The 22,528-nt window shown below is 41.6% G+C and overlaps 1 protein-coding gene across 2 annotated transcripts in view; it reads left to right on the forward strand.

Annotated features, from left to right (window-relative positions):
* The window catches only part of SNTG1 (syntrophin gamma 1), a 566,961-nt gene that overhangs the window by 260,075 nt on the left and 284,358 nt on the right, over positions 1 to 22,528 (forward strand). For both annotated transcript variants that reach the window (XM_034762903.1, XM_034762905.1), the window contains one exon: positions 19,373 to 19,427. In XM_034762903.1, coding sequence (XP_034618794.1) covers positions 19,401 to 19,427 — 27 coding nt within the window. In that variant the 5' untranslated portion in view covers positions 19,373 to 19,400. The remainder of the gene's footprint in view (positions 1 to 19,372; positions 19,428 to 22,528) is intronic.

The following is a 22,528-nucleotide window of genomic DNA, read 5'->3' on the forward strand; positions in this document are numbered from 1 at the left end:
GGCTTAATAACTCCTGCCTCCGTGAGAGGCGGTAGCTATTTTGGTACGAGAAGATCTCCCGTCAACATAGTGTTGTCTACACTGGTGCTTAGGTTGGTATACCTTATGTCACTTGGGGTGTGGATTATTCACACTCCTGATAAACATAGGTTATACTGAAGTAAGTTATAGTGTAGACAGTTTAAGTGGAGATAAAGGCTAACAAGTGTTTGAATGACTGAGTCTAAAGAGAAACTATGCAGCGTTGTAGCCCTGTTGGTCCCAGGGAATTAGAGAGACAAGGTGAGTGAGGTGACATGTCTTATTGGACCAACTTCTGTTGGTGAGAGAGACTAGCTTTTGAGCTAAGCCAAGCTGCTCTTTAGATCTGGGAAAGCTACTGAGAGTGTCACAGCTAAATACAAGATTGAACTGATAGATTGTTGTAAGTAATTAGCACATATTCCAGAGGACCATTCAAGGTGAAGTGGCCCATTTACACACTGTAGTCATAGGACAAAAAAAAAAAAGCGGGGGGGATTAGTGGGTTAGATAGTTGTAATTATTCATAAGTCTAGTGTCTTTAAGGCCATAATTTTTAGTGTCAATTTAAATTCATAACTTTGGTAACCAGGCTTGTCTTTTGAAGGTGTTGGACAAGGGGAAAGAGTGGGAGATAATGAGCATAAGGAACGAGAGAGAGAAAGTGAACTAATGTGTAGGAAGGAGGAAGAGAACAAAACAAAAATAGAGAAGTAAGAAGGCAGAGGAGGAAAAAGTAGGTCAAATTATAATAAGAGGAAACATACTGAAAAAGAGACACCACAGAAAGAAATGAAAACAAACACACACAAAAAAGAGTGAAGGAACAGAAAAGGAGACAGTAGGCAATGTAGACAGAGAGAGACTTTTAGAATGTGACAGGTTTCAGAGTAGCAGCCGTGTTAATCTGTATCCGCAAAAAGAACAGGAGTACTTGTGGCACCCTAGAGACTAACAAATGTATTTGAGCATAAGCTTTCGTGGGCTACAGCCCACTTCTTCGGATGCATAGAATGGAACATGTATTGAGGAGATATATATACACATACAGAGAGCAAGAAAAGGTGGGAGTTGTCTTACCAACTCTGAGAGGCCAATTAAGTAAGAGGGAAAAAAACATTTGAAGTGATAATCAAGATAGCCCAGTACAGACAGTTTGGTTAGAAGTGTGAGAATACTTACCTGGGGAGATAGATTCAATGTTTGTAATGGCTCAGCCATTCCCAGTCTCTATTCAAGCCTAAGTTGATTGTATCTAGTTTGCATATCAATTCAAGCTCAGCAGTTTCTCATTGGAGTCTGTTTTTGAAGCTTTTCTGTTGCAAAATTGCCACCTGCAGGTCTGTCATTGAGTGACTAGACAGGTTAAAGTGTTCTCTTACTGGTTTTTGAATGTTATAATTCCTGATGTCAGATTTGTGTCCATTAATTCTTTTGCATAGAGACTGTCCGGTTTGGCCAATGTAAATGGCAGAGGGGCATTGCTGGCATATATCACATTGGTAGATGTGCAGGTGAACGAGCCCCTGATGGCATGGCTGATGTGATTAGGTCCTATGATGATGTCACTTGAATAGATATGTGGACAGATTTGGCATTGGGCTTTGTTTTTGTTCAGTGATGTGTAGTTGCTGGTGAGTATTTTCTTCAGGTTGGGGGGTTGGTTGTTTGTAAGCGAGGACAGGTCTGTCTCCCAAAATCTGTGAGAGTGAGGGATCATCTTTCAGGATAGGTTGTAGATCTTTGATGATGCGCTGGAGAGGTTTTAGTTGAGGGCTGAAGGTGACAGCTAGTGGTGTTCTGTTATTTTCTTTGTTGGGCCTGTCTTGTAGGAGGTGATTTCTGGATACTCGTCTGGCTCTGTCAATCTGTTTTTTTTTTTCACTTCAACAGGTGGGTATTGTAGTTTTAAGAATCTTGTAGGTGCTTGTCTCTGTCTGAGGGATTGGAGTAAATGTGGTTGTATTGTAGAGCTTGGTTGTAGACAATGGATCTTGTGGTGTTTCCTGGATGGAAGCTGGAGGCATGTAGGTAAGTATAGCGGTCAGTAGGTTTCCAGTATAGGGTGGTATTTATGTGACCATCGCTTATTAGCACAGTAGTGTCCAGGAAATGGACCACTTGTGTAGATTAATCTAGGCTGAGGTTGATGGTCGGATGGAAATTATTGAAATCATGGTGGAATTCCTCAAGGGCTTCTTTTCCACCGGTCCAGATGATGAAGATGTCATCAATGTAGCGCAAGTAGAGTAGGGGACGAGAGCTAAGGAAGTGTTGTTCTAAGTCAGCCATAAAAATGTTGGCATACTGTGGGGCCATGCGGGTACCCATAGCAGTGCCGCTAACTTGACAGTATATATTGTCCCCAAATGTGAAATAGTTGTGGGTGAGGACAAAGTCACAAATTTCAGCCATTAGGTAAGCTGTGACATTATCGGGGATACAGTTCCTGATAGCTTGTAGTCCCATCGTTGTGTGGAATATTGGTGTAGAGGGCTTCTACATCCATAGTGGCCAGGATGGTGTTTTCTGGAAGATCACCGAGGAATTGTAGTTTCCTCAGGAAGTCAGTGGTATCTCGAAGATAGCTGGGAGTGCTGGTAGCATAGGGCCTGAGGAGAGAGCTTGAATTGATATGCAAACTAGATACAATCAACTTAGGCTTGAATAGAGACTGGGAATGGCTGAGCCATTACAAACATTGAATCTAGCTCCCCATGTAAGTATTCTCACACTACTTATCAAACTGTCTGTACTGGGCTATCTTGATTATCACTTAAAAAGTTTTGTTCTCTTACTTAATTGGCCTCTCAGAGTTGGTAAGACAACTCCCACCTTTTCATGCTCTCTGTATGTGTATATATACCTCCTCAATGTATGTTCCATTCTATGCATCCGAAGAAGTGGGCTGTAGCCCACAAAAGCTTATGCTCAAATAAATGCGTTAGTCTCTAAGGTGCCACAAGTACTCCTGTTCTTTTTTTAAAATGTGTTTAATATCAAGGTGTTACAATAAATAAGAAGATACAAACCTGATAAGTATGTAGTCGTCTGGCTTATAAAATTTCCACAAACTTCCCTCTCACTTTATCAGGCTCTTTATTTATTTATAATATGCCTCTGTATATTAAGTCAGAAAACTGATTTTTTTCCCCCCTGAAAAAAATTTTAAAAAGCCTGTTTGAAATTTTTGTCTAAAATTTGGTTTCCTGTGGGAAGATTCAAAATGAATTGAAATGAAAACAGGAAACAATTTGAAAATAGTAAGTGCGAGAAAGTGAGGAAAAACAAATTGGAAAAAATAAGGTTCTCTCCCCCACACACACGCACACACTTTCTGACCTTTCCTTTCCTTTCCTTTCCTTTCCTTTTTCCCCAGTTCTGTCACTTGAGCTAATAGAGTAACTGATAGCGGGAATAGGTTGATATCCCCAACGTGGATCAGCAGCACTAGAGGCAAATTAGAGATATACTCTGCTTGTGGATTTCACTGATTTTCCCAGTGGGGAGGGAAGAAGGAGGCAGAGTAAAATGGAAAATAAACAAGAAGAAGAAAAAATCAATTGAATGTAAAATGGAAAGCCAAAATATTTATTTAAAAAAATGTTTTGAATATTGCCTATTGGAAACCATATTTTCTGCTGGGATTTTTAAAAAATATTTATGTGCATACACATGGCTTTAGTGAACGGAAGGGGAATTATTTTGAGCAATACTAAAGATACTAACTTTATCATTTCTACACACCCATCTGGTCTAGGGAGGAGAGAAACTGTAGAACAATGGATTGAGATGTGGGAAAGGGAGTGCAACATCAGATGTAGGCATCGCAAGAAAGTCTTGGGGCGGGATGGTGGTATGGAGTGGAGGCACTGGCAGAGAGTAAATGACAATATCATTGGTCAATGATCATCAGGGCATTTTCTACCTGGCAGCTTGGCATGTGCATATTATGGTGTACTGAAAAGCCTTAACTTTCATTTAATGCATTTTTGTTGCATACAGTTTACTTTCTTAGACATAAAATGCAGTTTGCAAGAACACCGTAGGAAAGCTACTGCTTCTCCCAAGGGCTTCTAATTCTTTCCTTTAGCTGAATTTGCTTCATCAGCCATGAAACTGTGATGATGCCACATTTTCAATGGGGGTTCTTGTCACAAGATTACTTGAACTATAAAAATTAATTGCCTCTGCTATGACTGATGTAAACAAACAGGTCATTGAAGTGAAGTTTTTGGATACTTTGGGAATTTCCGTTGCTTGAAAGGAGTAGTTGTCACATTTTTAATGTAGCTATCTCTGTAAGGAGAGCACACTTCCTACAGAAAGCCAGTGACATATTGAATTAGAACAAGTAAAGTGAATGTCCCTCAAATGATAACAGTATAGGGTAAGGCAGGAAACATGAAACATTCAGGTAACTGGCACAGAGCCCCTTCTTCCCCCCACCCCAATTAAACTCAAATTCCAAATGTCAAAACAAACCTCAGATAAAGGAGCAGAATGTGTGTTTTGTGAATGTGTACGGGGCACATTTATGAGAAGTATTAATGACTTGGATTTGGCAAACCTGTCACAAAAGGAGTGATTAAGGCAGTAAGCTCAGCTTCAGAAAGATCATGCAGCAGAACAAAGGACAAGACTATTTTTGGAACTATTGATGTCTGTGTAGCCCAGGCAAAGGGCTGGCTGCATGCTTTCAGTGTAACTGACAGCAATGGCATCAGGGAGAGCTGGAAGGACATGTTGGAAGTAAACGACAGGGATGTTTAAATTCAAGTCTGAAACAGGAGCACAATGTGACGTGGTGGCCTAGCAGATGTTCTATAAATTGAATGACAAGGATGCAGTTTCTCAAAAGTCTCAAAACATAGACTATTGCCTTGCACAGGTCAACAGACTGTTGTCTGAGTTGTAGGCAAATCAGTTGTGCAAAGTCCTCATCTCAAACAATATGAACTTAAACCAACATTGAAAGTATGCCAAAAATTCAACTTGCTACTGAAGCTCACAAGTGTTAAGTTGTAACAAACCTATGAAAGTAAGTCAGTCAATATTTTCTTATCGGTGCATTCCATGTATTTCCCAAACTTTTGGTAGCTGAAAAATTAAATCAATGATAATGGCAGTCACTCAGAGTAGATTGTGGAGATCTTCATAAGATACTTCTTCTCCTTTCTTACATTCTTTGAGGAGTACAGTAGTTTACAATGTTGACATTGAAATTGTCATTGACATCTGAGTGAGAATCAATTAGGACAAGTCAAACCGCTGCAGGCTGTCCAGGCAGACATAAGAGTTTGGAGTTTGAAAGCTTATCTTGCACAAGCAGAAGTTGCTACAGTGAAAGATATTACCTCACCCACCTTGTATCTCATGTCTGGGAACCAACACCGCTCCAACAATTACTGCATCGGTTACATCTGGGTCACATTTTCAAGGTTTTCTTTGCAATTGTAATAGCAAGAAATTTCCTTTCTTCGAAGAAAAAAAAATGACCCTAGAGTAGAGGTGAGAGGCCTAGCTCTGTGACCACAGATAATCTTACAGGTCCCACAGATAGATGTTGGGAAACCTTTCTTTCCTTGAATAGTTAGAATTGTTTTGCAAGTTTCTGATATACGATCTGCTGTAAGCATTAGATATCTACAGATGCTGGTATTTGTTCAAAGTTTTGTGTTTGTGGAGTTTGGACAAAAAAGAGTTTGGACAAGGAAGTTAAGATGTAACATATCTAAAGCTGGATTTCCTTTCATCTACAGGTTTTGGATTCCTGTACAACTATTCATTCTTCAGCCATCAGTTATCAAAATCTTAAATGGATAACAAGTCAACTTACAAGCTTGTGATGGGGTAGGGCTAACCAGTGGTGGTGCGTAGTAATTAGGTCACTGGTTCCGAGCTCTCTCCCTTGCCAGCAATCACTCTGTCGCTGTAATGGTCCTCTATCCAGTACGTAGCAACTTGATCCTCCAGCCAGGTCACCAGTTGAGTTCACCCCCTTACATGATAACAGTCTAACAAAATATATATGTATTCTAATATCCCCCGAAAAAAAGGTCTTCAGCTCACCTCTTGGCCCCTGTGGGTAGCACACCTTTGACTCAGGTATTATGTCTATGTTCCTCCCCACTCTTATCTTGAAGGTGGTAGGAAGGAGTTTGTTCCCCCTTCAAGAAAGTGTGGTTGGTAGGGGAGCCTGGGTCTCCCTCTCCACGAGCCTCCAGCCCTGGGCCCTAAAAGAGGCAGCAGTAGCAAACACCCTGGATGGCTTTGGGGCTGCTTCCCCGGGCCATTTCCTACCACTTCTTTTCCCAATCCAAGGCATGGTCAAAAACCTCGCAAAAGATCTACCAGAAGTTAGAGTGAAGGGCCTGGGGTAGCTGCCATTTGCAGACCTTTCCCTGCAACAGGACTCCTGCTGTATCCTCCCTTACTCAGGAGCTCCCAAGACAGGTCGTCTCCTCCTCCTACTCCTCTGTCTGGCCTCCATCTGAGGTGTCAGAGCTTAAATGAGAGCCATTCTCCAGCTGAAGTATGCTTTGCTGGTGCTGCGGGAGAGGATCATCTGGGCCCAGACCTGCTCCTTAACCTCTTGTGTCCCAGTGCGGTGTTTACACACCCTATCACAAAGCTATTCTGAAGAGTTAGAAGTACTGTCATGACAATCGGTAACCTACTGCTTGAATGTGAAGGAGACTTGGTAAAGATGAAGTGAGATGATAACTGGTAGCCATCCCCAAAAGTTCTGTGAAAAATATAGGGGGGAAAACTCCCTGCATAAACTTTGGTTCCTTTTGAGATGGCAAGTTAATATTTCAGAAATTACAAAAGCCTTAGTGTAGCTACCCAGCAGTCTCTTCCACAGTCTGCTACATGCTTCCAAATGAGATGTGTTTAGAAATCTATTGACAAGCAATCAAGTACTGCAACCAAATGATAGTAATATTTGGAAAAAAATGCATATGTCAAGAGCCTTTGCCTCACCAAATTTTATTCACAAATGCAGTGATCTTTTGGCCAGGTTAACATTTTCTGAACTGAGTCATATTATGATTTATTGAATACATTTAGTAATGATCCGTGTTTAACTTGTGAACATTTTCATTTGTCATCTATGGGAATGAGCAGAACTGCCCCTCGCCCCCCTCCCCCCCGCCATGGACAAAAGAAATGAGATGGGACCTAAGCAAACACCACTGTTTGCTTCTACTCAGGAAGATCTGTCAGCAAGCGGGAGAAGGAGCATAGTTCAAAGCTGCAGCACAACTCATGCTGGCTCTCTCCAGAAATTGCAAATAGGAGAGCAGCCCATGTATAGCACTGGGAGATGTTAGGCTGCAGAAACATCCTTTATTTATATATAATATTATACACATTCCAGTGGAAGTGCGAGTAAATCAAAATACACCAAGGACCTGTTACTGCCTGTCAGCAGGGACACAGACACCTAGTGTGTGACAGGCTAGTGTCAGGCAAATTTTACACCCCAGCTTGCCCTGAACTAAGTGTTCATGTAAACAGGCCCTAACTTACACCAGCTGAGAATCTGGTTCAGTATCTATATAAAAGACATGCAGAATGGTGTGGTATAGTATAAATGTTTTATCAGTATGAGTTGAAGATAATGCAGGATTGAACCCTAAAGTCACCATACAAATGAATGGGATTTTTGTGGTTGAATTGTATGAGAGCAGGATCAGACTCTTAGTGAGTTAGAAGTTAGCTCAAACAGTTCCAATAAAGGTATTAACCCCGCCCCCCCCATCCGTGTTCCACGTATGTTAGTTTATTCTGTGAAATATATATCTTAGAAATATTTTAGTGTGTATTTAATTTTTTATTGGTACTACTTTTCTCATCCCTCCAACTGGAAGCCAGTTTGCCTTACTTTCCATCAATCTTACTGTCTTGTCCATGAAAGGATAGAAAATGTTTAGAAAACCTCTAAGATTTTCTAAAACAGCTTTTCCATCCATCCTCCTGAAATTCAGAAGTGTAGTACTCTAGAGGTTCGAGGTTTAAATGCATGTGCTATGTGTTTCATTAGAAAGCTGGATTCTCCTCTTTCTAGCTCCTGTTTCTCCTCAGGTTGAACCAGACATATAGACAGTAAATCTGTCAACAAACAATATAATTTCCTCTTTTGGACCTTAGTCCAGTGCAGTTTTAAAGAGAAAGATCTGTATTTGGGAAAGAAAGAGGCAAAGGCTCCTATATTTGTAAGATCTACTTAAGCAACTCCCAAGAGCCTTACATATGAAAAACTAAAAGTGCTTTACAAATACTATTTTATTCTCCCAAATCCCTAGAGATATTTAGGGAAACCAAAACACTCCAGGGTGAGATTTTTACCCTCACCCCACCCTCTTACACCAGATATAAGGGAGAGAGTGGCATGAAGGGGGTCTAACAGCTTGGATCCATCTGTGTATGTGTATGTTTTGTGGGTAGGGATGGAGAGGAAGATTCTCCTGGCATAGGAACTGAGGAAGTCGGTCACAAGCTGTTTTCCAAGGACTCCCTTGTATGCCCGGGAGGACAGGAGTTCTGAGTGAAGGACAGAGGAGGGGCGGATGTAGCAGGTGGCTGAATCAGCACATGCCAGTGGGGCCCCAACTAATGTAAATGGGGTTGGAGGGGGGGGGGGTCGCACTCAAAGAGCTCTACAACCCTTTCATTAAATCAGTGCCTAGTTGAACAAGTTTTCAGTTGTTTTGGGTGAGGCCTTTCCTCCTTTCCACCTTGCTGGCCTACTCGGTTATTTTATTGGCCAGCCCCACACTCTCCGCCCTCCCACTTCTCAGACAGCATTCTGCCCCCACCTCATGCTCTCCAGTCTGCGTCCACCCCACTGCTTTTGGTTTCCAGATACAGGCTACTTCTACTTCCCGCATTCCAGGGCAGCCTCCCTAAGTAACATGCCATATATGCCTTACCATTGTCCACTCTCTCAAGTCACTCTAATTTTTAAACTGCCTGTGAGAGAGAGTTTGGAATATATGTGTGATAGTGTCTTTCGGGGGGCAGGATTATCTTAATTTGACAGAGAGAATTTAATTATATAATAAAAATTTGCACTGAGTGAATTGTCCAAGGTCAGAGAGGAGTTAGAACAGACTTCTATGCCCCAGAGATCTCCCGGCCAGGCTGGCCCCCATCCTTTGCCATGATCATAAAACAAACTTGCCTGCATAAAATTGCCTCATCATGTCTTATAGATTCATTACTAGTGAACTTTGCTGTTCCAGATTGTTTTCAAATCCAGATTTTTTAAAAAATCTTTGAAAAGGGTTTTAATTATTATTACTTATTGGTTTGATTTTACCAGGGGCAGCTCTAGCTTTTTTGCCGCCCCAAGCACGGCAGGCAGGCTACCTTCAGCGGCTTGCCTGTGGGAGGTCCCCAGACCCGTGGATTCGGTGTACCTGCCGCCGAATCCGTGGGACTGGTGGACCTCTTGCAGTCATGCCGCCTAAGGCAACCTGACTGCCGCCCTCACAGGGACCGGCAGGCCGCCTCCCGCGGCTTGCCACCCCAGGCACGCGCTTGGAGCGCTGGTGCCTGGAGCCGCCGCTGCATTTTACCCAAATTTGACAAGCCAAAGAAATTCTGAAGTCCAGAATAAATCAATTTGTATATGCTGAATAACCACTCCTAACCAGAAGCCCAGCATAATAGCTACTGCAACGTGTATTCAGTCTTTTAATATGGCCTTGTGCCTCCTTGATTCTTACTTGACAAACTTAATGTTTGTACAGTGAATTCTTAATTGGGCCTGCTGATTAAGGACACTTGCAATTAAAATAATAAATTATGACAAGTAAATGTTCTTCTTGTTTTAGCCAATTTAAAATGAATTAAACACTTGAAAAGCTTGTTAGCGACTAATTACCAACTTTGGTTCTTTTGAAGCATGAGCTTCTCTCCGAGCTGGACATTTCATCAAAAAGCTTTATCAGGTGATTACAGTACTTTTTTCATCACTAGAAGAAGAGTTCACAGCATTGGTGAGTTTGCAGAGTTCATCTAAATTCCAGCACTAAAACCAGAGACCTTAAAGTACATAAAACTTGATAGCCTCAAACTTTGAGGGCTTGTCTCTATGGCTATTTAATGCATGACAAATCTGGGTATAAATCTACAGTGGCTTAGCCTGATGTGGATGCCTGTGTGGATCCTGCTGCCGTGTGTTAACAGTTCTGTAGCACACCAGTATGTTCAAGTGCATCATGGAACTTCTCGTGCATGATAGCAGGATCCACATGGTCGGTCAGTGCGTGGCTGGCGAGTGTGCTGCAGATTTAAATCCTGACTTGCTGCAAACTAAATCACACTAAATGGAAACAAGCCTCAGGTATTTCGGGCTGTGTGTGGGTGCAGTGATCTGTGTATGCAACTCTTTGTGGGACAGGGGTCTAAATCTTGAAGTAAGTCAGAGCAATAGATTGTGTTTACAATGATCTTAATGATAGTAAATGGCTTTGGTAATTAAACTTAAAGGTTACATATTTAAAAAATCTTAAAAGGTATGGTTCCTGTAATAACCAGACCTTGTTGAAAAATGTTTAGATATGTAAATATGGATTTGGCAATTTCACGTTAGGCTTCCAGATTTGAAAACCATGGCCTTAACCTGGTTCTTTGGGAGGACTGTGGTGCCAGCATGCTCCTGCAAATTATTCTAGCAGCAATCCCTTGTGCTGTTAGAGCAAATTGGACACCGTGGAGAGAACTTCATTACAATTTCAGTTAGGAATGCTCAGAAACTCCCCCCCAGTCTCCCCCAGTATCATATAACTTAGATTCTTTTTCCTGCCGAAACCTAAAAGAGGGTTTATTCTTCAAGAAGTACCAATTATATGTAACATTTGAAGGGTATTTTTTCCCTCCTTAGAGTAGTTTTTTAATTACTGGTGAGAAAGAAAGTTTGCAGAGCTCAAAAAAGGTGTTTTTGTTTTGTTTTCACTCCCCAACAATTAAAAAATAGGCTGAGGGGATTGCTACTGAAAATGCATGACAATCTTCTGTCACCTATCAGTTTACTAAATTGTATGAAAATACCCTATCATGAAGCTACGTTGTGAAATTATATCTTCTGCAACACTGAAATACGACCTGATTTATTGAAGGAAGATCAGAATAGCTCAGCTACTCAGTGCATTATCTTAAATGAAGCAGAATTGCTTTGTCTACAAGGGCTGCCATAACCTTCAACTTTACTATTATGTTTTTAGTCATGGTTTCCCTTTAGAACAAGAATGCTTAAATAAGGCAGTTCAGTAAATGTTTTTTGCAGTATTTAATAAATGCTTGTTCTGCCAATGGGTGTAGGGGTGTAAGCAGAAATTTAACTTTTACACCTTTTTGGGGGACATGTTCTGTGCCCCCCGCGAACCCCAGCAGGAGCTCGCTCTTCCCTCCTCCCCCTCCCTCCCTTGGCCCTCGTGCTGAGAGGAGCTCTTCTGGTCCCACTCCCCCACTACTGCACCCCTGGGGCCAGAGGAGTTCTGTCCCGCCAATGATTATTGAGAGGCCCCATTCCCCTGCTTGCCCCTCCCTTGTTCATGCCCCTGAGGGAGCACCAAATTCAGTCAAGTATCTGTCATGTTTTATGTTGTTTGCATACATCAGCAGAGATGGTCTCAACAAGTCTGGTAACTCAGAAGTATTTAAACAACTAGACAGGAGAGAGAAATATTTACTAACTTTTCAAAGTCTCTGTTTATTTATATATCTCCTCTACAGTTCCCCATTCTTACTTTTCCTGGTTGTTTTGTTTGTACATTTGGAAGCTCAGATGTTCCCTTAAGCCACTATTTAAAAAATGAAATATTCAAAAATAAGTACATAGCAAATGTGCTAGTTCATCATGGTGTGCATGTATTTAGTACAGACAACTTATTCCCCAATAAATGTTTACCTTTTCTGATGTCAAGAGCTCTTTAGCCAATTTGTGTGACTTGTTAGAGAGATTCCTAGTCTCAAACTAGGATGTATAATGTTGTCTATAGCTCCGATTCAGGAAAGCACTTAAGCATATGTTATGTCTATCCCTGTTCAAGGCAGCACTTAAGCACAATCTTAATGGCCAGTGCTGTCCTTAATAGAGAAGCTTTCTAGAATTTGACTTCATTTTTGTGTTGTTCTGACTTGTGTTTCTATGGTGAAGACAGCTAGCTTTATTCATAATGACGGTTCTGTTTCTTGAATGCATGTTAGTTACGGGGCTCAAAATTAATAACAAGGAGTTATATCCCATGTACTGGTATGAAGAAAATGTTCAAATCTTCCCTATGGACCAAATCTTGACCCTTTCACCCTTCACCTTTGAGATGGGCACAAGTAGCTCTAAATACTTCCATAGCTCATGCACTAACAATCATAGGACCTGAGTATGAAAAGCATTGTAAAGGGACACAAGCCTATAGGTCCTGGAGCACAAGCCTTAACAAGCAAGATTCGGTTTCAAAACACTTTTCTAAGGTGAGGTGGATTGCTAAAAGTCAGCGTGTGTAAACGCTGTTTGTTGGTACTTTGTCGGCATTTTGCCAACAAAATACTTCCAGCCCCACGAGTGGCGTTTTGTCAGTAGGAGAGCGCTCCTGCTGACAAAGCCGCGTTCACACTGCCACTTGCATCGGCAAAACTTTTGTCTTTCGGGGGGGACTTTTTAAAGTACCCTAACATTTGGAAAGGAGTACAGTAAATGAGTCAAGAGAACCTGTTTCATTGCACATATCTAACCCTTCAGTGAAGAAAATCTTTAGGATTATAATAGTATATGCTTTTATAATAATATATAATGCTTTTATATTGCTTTTAACTGAGCACTGTGAGAACAAAACTATAAATGTAGGTCTATTAGCTCTTGGTGAGCTTATAAAAAAGATGAGGAGGGAGTAATGATGTGTCTCTTTCAGTCCACTGCATCATAACCTGAGAAGCCTAATAATGCTGGAAATTAATTTAGAGCACAAGCTGCGAGATCACAAAACATACTGAGCACCATAAATAGAGAACATTAGTCCTATACCTGCATGTATTTACTTCCAACAGACATCACATCTTCTACCCTTTACTTTGGGGAGTAGAAACTTGTACATATTAACAGCTGGAGAGAATGCAGGATTCCATGTGGGGATTTGACTGGGTTGTCTACTAGAAGCAGCATGATAATATCTCAACAGTGTTCCTTGAATGGTGAATAAATCTTACCATTTTTCCTTTCTCCTTTTTTACTTTTTTTAGATTAGTTTTACTTTTCCTGAGAGGCAACACAACTGAACATCTGGTCAATAATAGTTAGGTATTATTATATTATATATGAGGAAAATCTTTTTTGGCTAACTTCACATAGTTCAAAATTGTGGTTGTTAGCATGTTTACAAGTAATGCATTCACTAGTGGCTGAACATCCACTAGTCCTGGAATTGCTAGGTTTTGCCATACCCCTTGCAAATTGAAGGCAGCCTTTATGCTAACTTTTGATTCCTGAATGCTAGCCCTAAAAGAGGCTCCCTGCAGCCATAATGTGTTGTGTTTGTTTGTTTTAAATGGAGATATCCCATCTCCTAGAACTGGAAGGGACCTTGAAAGGTCATTGAGTCCAGCCCCCTGCCTTCACTAGCAGGACCAAGTACTGATTTTGCCCCAGATCCCTAAATGGCCCCCTCAAGGATTGAACTCACAACCCTGGGTTTAGCAGGCCAATGTTTGAACCACAGAGCTATCCTTCCCCCCCCCAAACCAGGATCAGCCTGGCTACAGCATCTAGCTTCCTGAGGCACTCTAGAACAGTGTGTGCAGACCTAGCAGCTCCCATTACTCCTCTTTTCTCCCACTGTTTCAAGTAGACAGGACTTCAGTGCTCCCCACACTTCAGAAGTACTCCCTTTAGAGTGGTCTTTACTAGCAGGGATACTAATTGTTATAGATTTGCCAGCCCCCTGGAAATGCATGACTCTAGAACTAGGGCTTCTTATGATCCACATATACATCCTAAATGTAGCTTGGATTTTCAGCCTTTGACTGGCTATCTGGAATGACCACTCCCTTGCTGGAGTAAAGTAGGACCTGTCCCCAAAGCCTTGTTTTCTGTCTCTCCACTTACTAAAGAACAAAGCTCTTCCTCCTTCGGGTTATGGCCACAGTGCCAGATGCAGTATTGGAGGTTGTTTGAAGTGCTTTGTTTTCCATGTTTGTGTCTGAGTGAAGTTCTGCCTTCCATACCTTGGTCTCTCCCTGGTCACATGTCTTTGCACTTTCAGTCCCTATGACTCACTCCCCCTTCCATAGCTTACCATGTCTTATGGATCTTCCTTGCAATTTCCTTCTCTAGTATCAATTGATTTCCCTCCCTGTCTCACAAGAGGGAAGCTGAGCAGAAGCACATTTAAAAATCTGAAGCATGAAATAATTGTAGCCCTTCCCAACATGTGGCTAACACCTCCTTCCTAAGACTTGCTACTTGGAGTAACTGCTTTTCTCACAGGAGTTGGGTCTTGGGTTCTTTTTTTTTTTTTTTTGGTGACACCTGGTGCCTCCACCAAAGGTGACTCCTCACTGAGCCTGGGACAAAAGCAGTGCTGTCCCTTGCAGAAACAAATAATGCTAGTAACAGGCAAAAGTATAAAACCCCAGGACACAAGAAACAAAGTACATCAAAACAAACCCCAGCAAAAAGAGTGACATACATAGAAATAAGAGTATAATAAGGGGGTACTTTATTGGGGGCAGGGAAATGGGATCTGAGGAATGAAAAGGTTAGGGTTAACTAAAAAAATATTCAACATTAATAAATGAACACATTTTCCAGCTCCCAACACTCACGACTCTTCCAAGTCCCAGCTCCGTCACTGGCACCTTCCCAGACAACTATAAGCTGAGGAGAGAGTGGAGTAAGGTTACCAACTTTCTAATCGCATAAAACCAAACACCCTAGACTTCCCCTTCCCAGAGGACACCCCCCTGCTCACCACATTCCCCCTCTCTCGGTGGTTTGTTCTCCCCCACTTACTCACTTTCACTGGGTTGGGGCAGGGGGTTGGGGTGTGGGAGGGGGTGAGGGCTCCAGATGGGGTGCAGGATCTGGGGTGGGGCTGGGGAGAGGGGTTTGGGTGCAGGAGAGGGCTCCAGGCTCAGGGTGGGGCTGAGGGATTCGGAGTGTGGGAGGGGGCTGTGGGTTGAGGCGGCGTTGGGGTGCAAGAGGGGGTGTGGGCTCTGGGGTGGGGGCTCTGGGGAGGGACCGGGGATGAGGGGTTCAGGGTGTGGGAGGGGGCTCTGGGCTGGGGGTTGGGGTGCAGGATGGGTGAGAGCTCCAGCTGGGGTGCAGACTCTGGGGATGAGGGGTTTGGGGTGCACAAGGGTGCTCTGGGTTGAGGGGGCTCAAGGCTGGGGCAGGGGATTGGGGTTGAGGGGGCTGAAGGCTGGGGCAGAGGGTTGGGGCTTGGGATTGGGACACGGGCTTATCTCTGGGGGCTCTCGTTCAATGGTGCCAAGGCACAAGGCAGGCTCCCTGCCTCTCCTGGCTCCGTGCTGCACCCTGGAAATGGCCAGCAGGTCTGGCTCCTAGGCAGCGGGGCCAGGAGGCTCTGCATGCTGCTCTCACACTCAGGGTGCAGGCACCACCACCCCAGCTCCCATTGGCCGCAGTTCCCAGCCAGTGGGAAGGTGGAGCTGGTATTTCGGGAAGCGACAAAGTGTGGAGTCCCGTCCTGTTCCTCCCCCCACCCCGCGCGTAGGATCCGGACCTGCTGGCTGCTTCTGGGGCACAGCGCAGTGCCAGGACAGGTAGGGACTAGCCTGCCTTAGACTCACAGCCCTGCCAACCAGACTTTTAATGGCCTGGTCTGCAGTGCTGATCAGAGCCACCAGGGTCCCTTTTTGACCAGGTGTTCTGGTCAAAAACCGGACACCTGGCAACCCTAATGTGGAGATGAGTGTTATGAACATTGGCTGGCTTACATAATAAAGGTCTCCAGACTGAGTCTTCACCCCTGGCTGGGGCAGGGTCCTCTCACGGGTCCCTGGGCTGGTGACCTTTGGTGGTCATGGCTGTCTACCAGTAGCTTCCACTGGGTTTTATCTCTGCCACTATGGACACTGCTCTCTGCAGGACTGGAACTGCTTGACCCATGCACTAGATTCCGCAGCAGTTCCACAATCCCGTTTGTTGGGAGGAGGAGTTAATCAGAGACTCCCTGAGCTGTTCTGCTTTTCTCTCCGCTCTCACCAGTCAAAGTTCAAAACTAAAACTAAAATTAGTCTCTTGTTTCTGAGTCAGGCTGTTCCCTCCCACTGAGGGTCTGAGGAAACCTGGTTCATGGCTGGACCAGCAAACTACCTGTCCATATCCCCCCATGCAGAAGCTTCCCTGTTGGCCTCAGCAGGAGTTCTTAGTCTATTCTGTCCCCAACTCTGACTGGAAGCATGCTGGGAAATGGTGGCAGAAGACTCTGATAGCCATTGCAGTTTGTGTCCATAGAGTAGGATCCCTTAGATTACATCTACCCTAAAAACAAACAAACAAACACTGTAGTGAGTCTCAGAGCCCAGGACAACTGACTCAGGCATAGGGAACTCATGGTATGGGGCTAAAAATAGCAGTGTAGACATTGCTGCTTGGGCTGGAGCTCAGGCTCTGAGACCACCCCCCGTCGCCGGGTTTCAGAGCTTGAGCTGCCCAGTGGGAACCTGTATGCTGCTATTTTTAGCCCTGTAACATAAGCCTCAGTCAGCTGATTTGGGCTCTGGAACTTGCTGCTGTGACTTTTTTTTTTTAAATCCTAGACAAACCCTTAGGGTGTGTTTAAACTGCAATTAGACCCCCGTGGCTGGCTCATGCCAACTGACTTGGGCTTGTGGGGCTCGGGCTAAGGAGCTGTTTAATTGTAGTGCAGCCGTTTGGGCTCTGGCTGCATCCTGAGTTCTGGGACCCTCCCACCTTTCAGGGTCCTAGAGCCTAGGCCCCAGCACGAGCCCAAACGTCTACACCACCATTAAACACTCAGTCCCTGAGCCTGAGTCAGCTGACATGGGCAAGCCATAGGTTTTTAATTGTACTTTAGGCTCAGTTCAGAGTTTCAGGAATTGGCAAATTCCAAGTGGTTGTTGGGTCATACATGAAGGGCTGAGAATCCGTTCCCCCTTCCTCAGACTCCTATTATTCAAATTTTAACCTCACAGCACTGCACAGTCTCTAGGAAAAGCTTAATCCTCACTTGCTTGTACTCCGATGTGATGTGTATCCTTCCCTTCTTTTCTGCTATTTTTATATTCCTCGTCTCCTGACCTTGGAAATTTGTGGTTGAGGTTGCTTGGGAGCCTCTTATAGGGTGAGTGATTGGGTATTTGTGTAAGGAGTGCCTGCAGCTTGGATGTGGGCATGACTAGTTTTAACCAATTGAAATCTGTGCCAATAAATAAGGTTTATGATTGGCTGGATGTTATTCACTGTTAAGTTTAAAACAATAAAGTGAAACTACAATTAATTAATACAAAAAAATTAATACAAGACTGAAGCTATGAATCTGTTTTTTGAGCAAAGCAGAATCTAGCAGGCCAATAATGGCACAATTAAATAAATATAACTCTACTCTACAAATGGGGTGGCTTGCTGGTGAATCATTATTCACATCTCATGTTCTCTCCTCTAATTTATTATATATAACTATGCTGCTTCCATATTATACATTTGTCCCCAGAGCCCATACCCCCTCTTGCACCCCAACCCTGCCTCATGTTCCCACACAACTCAGCCCCTTTCTGTTAGGGATTCCCTTCTCCTCTGATGATTAGGCCTCCAACCTGTACAGATTTATGCATGTGCTTAACTTCGTACATCGTGAATTAAGGGGACCACAGACACAGTGGGGAAAGACAAACGTATTATAGTGGTCTTAGACTGTACACCATTTGGGGCAGCAACTGTATTTTATTATATGTTTAGGCTTGGAAGGATTAGAATGTTGTTGGTAAATGTCAGTAAATGACTTCATTGCACAAATCAATGAAATGATATTTCCAACACTAAAAATTGAAATTTATAGCTAGACAAAGTAAAAAAAAAAAAAAAAAAAAGTGCTTGAAAACTTATTAGAATTTGATTGAAGAATGTTTAGTTTGTATATTTTGACATGTGATATTGATTATTTGTGTTATAACCATTGTTATAAAGCTTTAACTTTTTGAACCTCAGTGTCTACTGTCATTAAATAATTATTGTCTGATTCCCACTGAAAACTTAAATTGATTAAAAAATGAAAAAGCTTAAACCCATAATTATGCACAACTGTGAAAATTTAAATGGATAAATAAAAAAGCTTAAAAATAAACATTCATATTATCCATTAAAACTATAAATATAAATTGAAGTTTGTCAAGCCTCTATGTGTCTGACAAAGCCTAGCACAAAGAAGCCGCAGTCTTGGTTGGGGCTTCTAGCACTACTGTAATAAAAATAATAAAAAAAATTATTAAATGATTGAATTGCATGAATCACTCAGAATAATAGTGTTTCTAGACTTGAAAATAAATGTCTATTTTGCCTAGGAAATATTTTCTATAAATGCCTCTTTCTTTTGCATTAATATTTATATTGCAGCAGGACACTATTATCCTCTAATGACAACTTATTCCATAAACATTATCTCAGAAATAAAGTAAGAATAGCTAAATGCATGCCAGGTGTGTATTGTATTGTGGGTGCAGACCCATCATACCAACAATTTGAGTATGTGGTGACATTTTACATATTCCTGATTTCTGTAACATTCGGTCCTTCAGTACTTAAATGTTTCACTAAATTCCCTGCTCTGAGAATTGAAGTTAATACAATTTTGTGAGTCCAATGGAAAAAAAAAGTATTCATGCATAAAGATTTTTAATTAGGAGGGGAAAAAAATCAACTTTTTACGGCAGGGAACCTTTTGAAAAGCAAAACTTAATTATTTCTCTCTGAAAGATTTCTTTTCAAGTATTCTTACTTTAAAATATAAGTGGAGGTGGGGACAACATTTCAAGCAAAAGGTCAGTAATACAGAAGAGTACATTTGGATTGCTAGTGCAATGGAGAGGTTGATAGGAACATCAGCTCTCCCTTAATCACACTTAATAAAATCAGTTGGTGGACTTCATAAAAGCCGGGGACAATTTCTGCCAGCTCCATATGCATCCTTACCCTCCTGCTGACTTAATCATTCCTGCTCTTAAGCAATGACTATAAACAAAGCTCACACAGAGGAATGCAGTGTCTTCCCGCTTAATTTAGATAGCTACCTTTTATGTTTTGCAATCTGTTTGTTCTAGTCTGTAGTACTGAGTTCTAATGAAATCTTTCTGTCTATTTTAGACAAATATCACTTGCTGTGCCATAGCACATGGATTTCAGGACCTCCTGTGAAGAGGTAGGATCAGAATGTTTTATTTTCAAAGAAGTGATATGAACATTAATATACTTTTTGGTCTTCTGTTCTCAGTCTTTTATTTCTGAAGTGCAAGGAATTGGAACATCAGATGTAATTGAATCCGTAAACATGACTAGATAATCCCTATATGCTGGCAGCGTGCTTTTCTAGTGGATTATGTGCCTGTTTACTTATCAGTGTTCTAAAGAGGTAATTACGAGTGTTGAGAAAATAAGACTGAGTTGGAACCTGATAATAGCCTTCAAATGTGTTAAAGGCTATTATAAAGAGAATGGTATGATCAACTGTTCTCCATATCTACTGAAGGTAGACCAAGAAGTAAGCAGTCTGCCATAAGGAAGATTTAGGTTAGATATTAGGAAAAAAACATCTAATTATACTTTAGATTATACTATACTATATTACGCTATTCCAACTATAAGGATAATTAAGTACTGGAATAGGCTTCCAAGGCATGTTGCGGAGTCCCTGTACTGGAGGTTTTTAAAACCAGGTTAGATAATAACTGTCAGGGATGGTCTAGATTTACATGGTCCTGTCTTGACATGGGTCCCTTCGAGCCAGTGGTGGATTAATGATTTTGCCGCCCCTAGGCCCTGAAATAATTGCTGCCTTTGGCCCCATATGAACTTATTAAACATCAATATTTTCAATATCAACACCAATATTTTCACTTTTTACTTCACTACTACTTTCAACTATTTTTCCTGTCTCAGAAATAGCAAAAGTGCACAAAATAAATTCCTTTGTTGTATCATTTCATTTTCCCTTTCTTTCTTTTGTATAGCATTTTTTTTTAACTGAGAACCACTTAATTTCTTCCTTCCGGTCATATTATTAATGTTTACGATTCTCGCGAGTATGTTTAGTAAATGGCGTCAGTGACGCCGCGGTTACAAAAATGCTGCTATTATAAATTTGTCACCTCTGCAAATTTGCCACCTTGTTGGTCTAGGCGATAATACGCCACTGCTTCCAGCTCTACATTTCTATGATTCTATAATTAAAGCCCCTGATCCGTCAGTGAGTTTTGTGTGGAAACACTCCTGTAGACCTCATTTGGGTTCCATACATATACAGGGTCTGCCTGCATTGACCTTGTGGCAGGATCAGGTCCTAGATGAGTATTGCTTGAAGCCTGTGAGGACTGGTATAACTGGAGAAACAGGAATATGCTGACAACATAACATGCTATCAAAAGGAGAATCCATAGGGGGGTTGGGAGTGTTTTGGTTTTGGTCAACTAAAAAAAATTGAAAACTTTTTTTTCATTTCTTAATTCCTCCCCCAGTACTAAAAGACATTTTGTGCCGAAATGAAATGGTGGTTTTGATACAAAATACACACATTTTCAAAAAATTCAATGCAAACCAAAATAATCTCAATCCTCCAAAATTTACAATTTTCCAGGAACAAAAATGTGTTACTTTTTATACTTAACACCATTTTTTTTCTTGCAAAATGGCAGAAGTTTTTCCAGAAATAAATTGGCAAATGTTTGTGCAGATATCCAGGTTTTCCTTTGAATATACATTCTCTCAACTTTAGCGATTCATGAGCCTCTGTGTTTCATTATTAGGAGTGGCACCAGTTTCATCAACCTGGAGAGCTTTGTAAATACATTATTATAGCAAAAATCACAGAAGGAAAAACTGCAGTCTACAGACTGAAAAGAACAAACAATAGGAGGTGATAACTGGAAACAATGGTTATGATCACAATCCATCATAATGTTGAAAACTCCTGGATTGTACACCTGAAAATATGAGGCTCTGATTAGTTGGTGTTTTCAGGATGTATTAAACAAAAGGTACACATTTAGGCTCTGTTCATGGGATACATATTTTGTAATTAAAATTATAGGACAGCAGGTGTTTCATATGAATTCACTTCATTTCAGTCATGCTTGACAGCAAGTAAAGAGACTCTCATTTGGAAATTAGCCTCTATTGTTAGCAAAAATAAAATGGATAAAATGATTAATCTAAAATATTGCCAACCCGTCAATCCAAACTAAAATTATCGGTAGCTTTAAATGTTTGGCATTTTTCTCCTTCTCACACAAATGACAGACTGGAAGGACCAGAACTCTCATGAGACAATCCACTCTTGCAGAGCCATAGTTGAACTTTTTGTTCCTCTTCCACTAACTGTAGCTAAAGAGACACCACATCAACCCTGGGTGAACACTTTTCAGAAAACGATCACTTCATATCTGACCTCTCAGTCCTCATCCTCAAAGGAAACTTGCACAACACCTTCAAAAGATAAACCTCTGAGCTTAAATTCATAACATTTTTAGACACTAAAGACACTGGATTTCTGGCTTATTACAACAATCTATAACCCACTAACCCTCCTTTGTCCTACAACTGCAGATATGTTAACTCCCCACTTCACCTTAAATGGTCTCTTTCAACATGTTAACTCCTTAAGCTAAACAGCCTGTTTCACATGGTGTTCAGCTGTGACATTCTAACAATCTTTCTCAGACCTGAAGCAGAGCTCTGTGTAAGCTCAAAAGCTTGTCTCTCTCACCAACATAAATAAGTTGGTCCAATAAAAGATATTACCTCACCCACCTTGTCTCTCTAATATCCTGGGACCAACACAGTTACAGCAACACTGCAAACAGTTTTGTATCTAGTTATGAATATGTTTATTTTATCTCAAAGTTCAACACAAGGACTTCTGAGATAATTTCACTCTCATAAGGTAGAGGGAAGAGTCAACTGATGATAACATTTCCCTCTTGTGGCTGCACTTGCTGAGGCTCTTCAGTTTAGATTCTTCCATAGCACTTAGACTCAAATAACTCGTTAAGCACTTCAAATAGAAAGTGTCAATTAAAACACACATTACACTGCTCTACAGCCAAAATGCTTCTGAAATAAATGTAGTCAAACTTTACTAATTCTGGGTCACTGAGAACGAAAATGATGCTTAAAATTGTTGATTGGCTCTAGTTTTCAAGATATGCTATTGGGTCAGTATATACGACCCTTGACTTGGGAATGGCGGAGGATAAGTGAGTTATAAAGGGAAGGGATCTCAATTTAAACCAGAAATGACTAAAATAC

Source organism: Trachemys scripta, chromosome 2, assembly GCF_013100865.1.
Source record: "Trachemys scripta elegans isolate TJP31775 chromosome 2, CAS_Tse_1.0, whole genome shotgun sequence".
Lineage (NCBI taxonomy): Eukaryota > Metazoa > Chordata > Testudines > Emydidae > Trachemys > Trachemys scripta.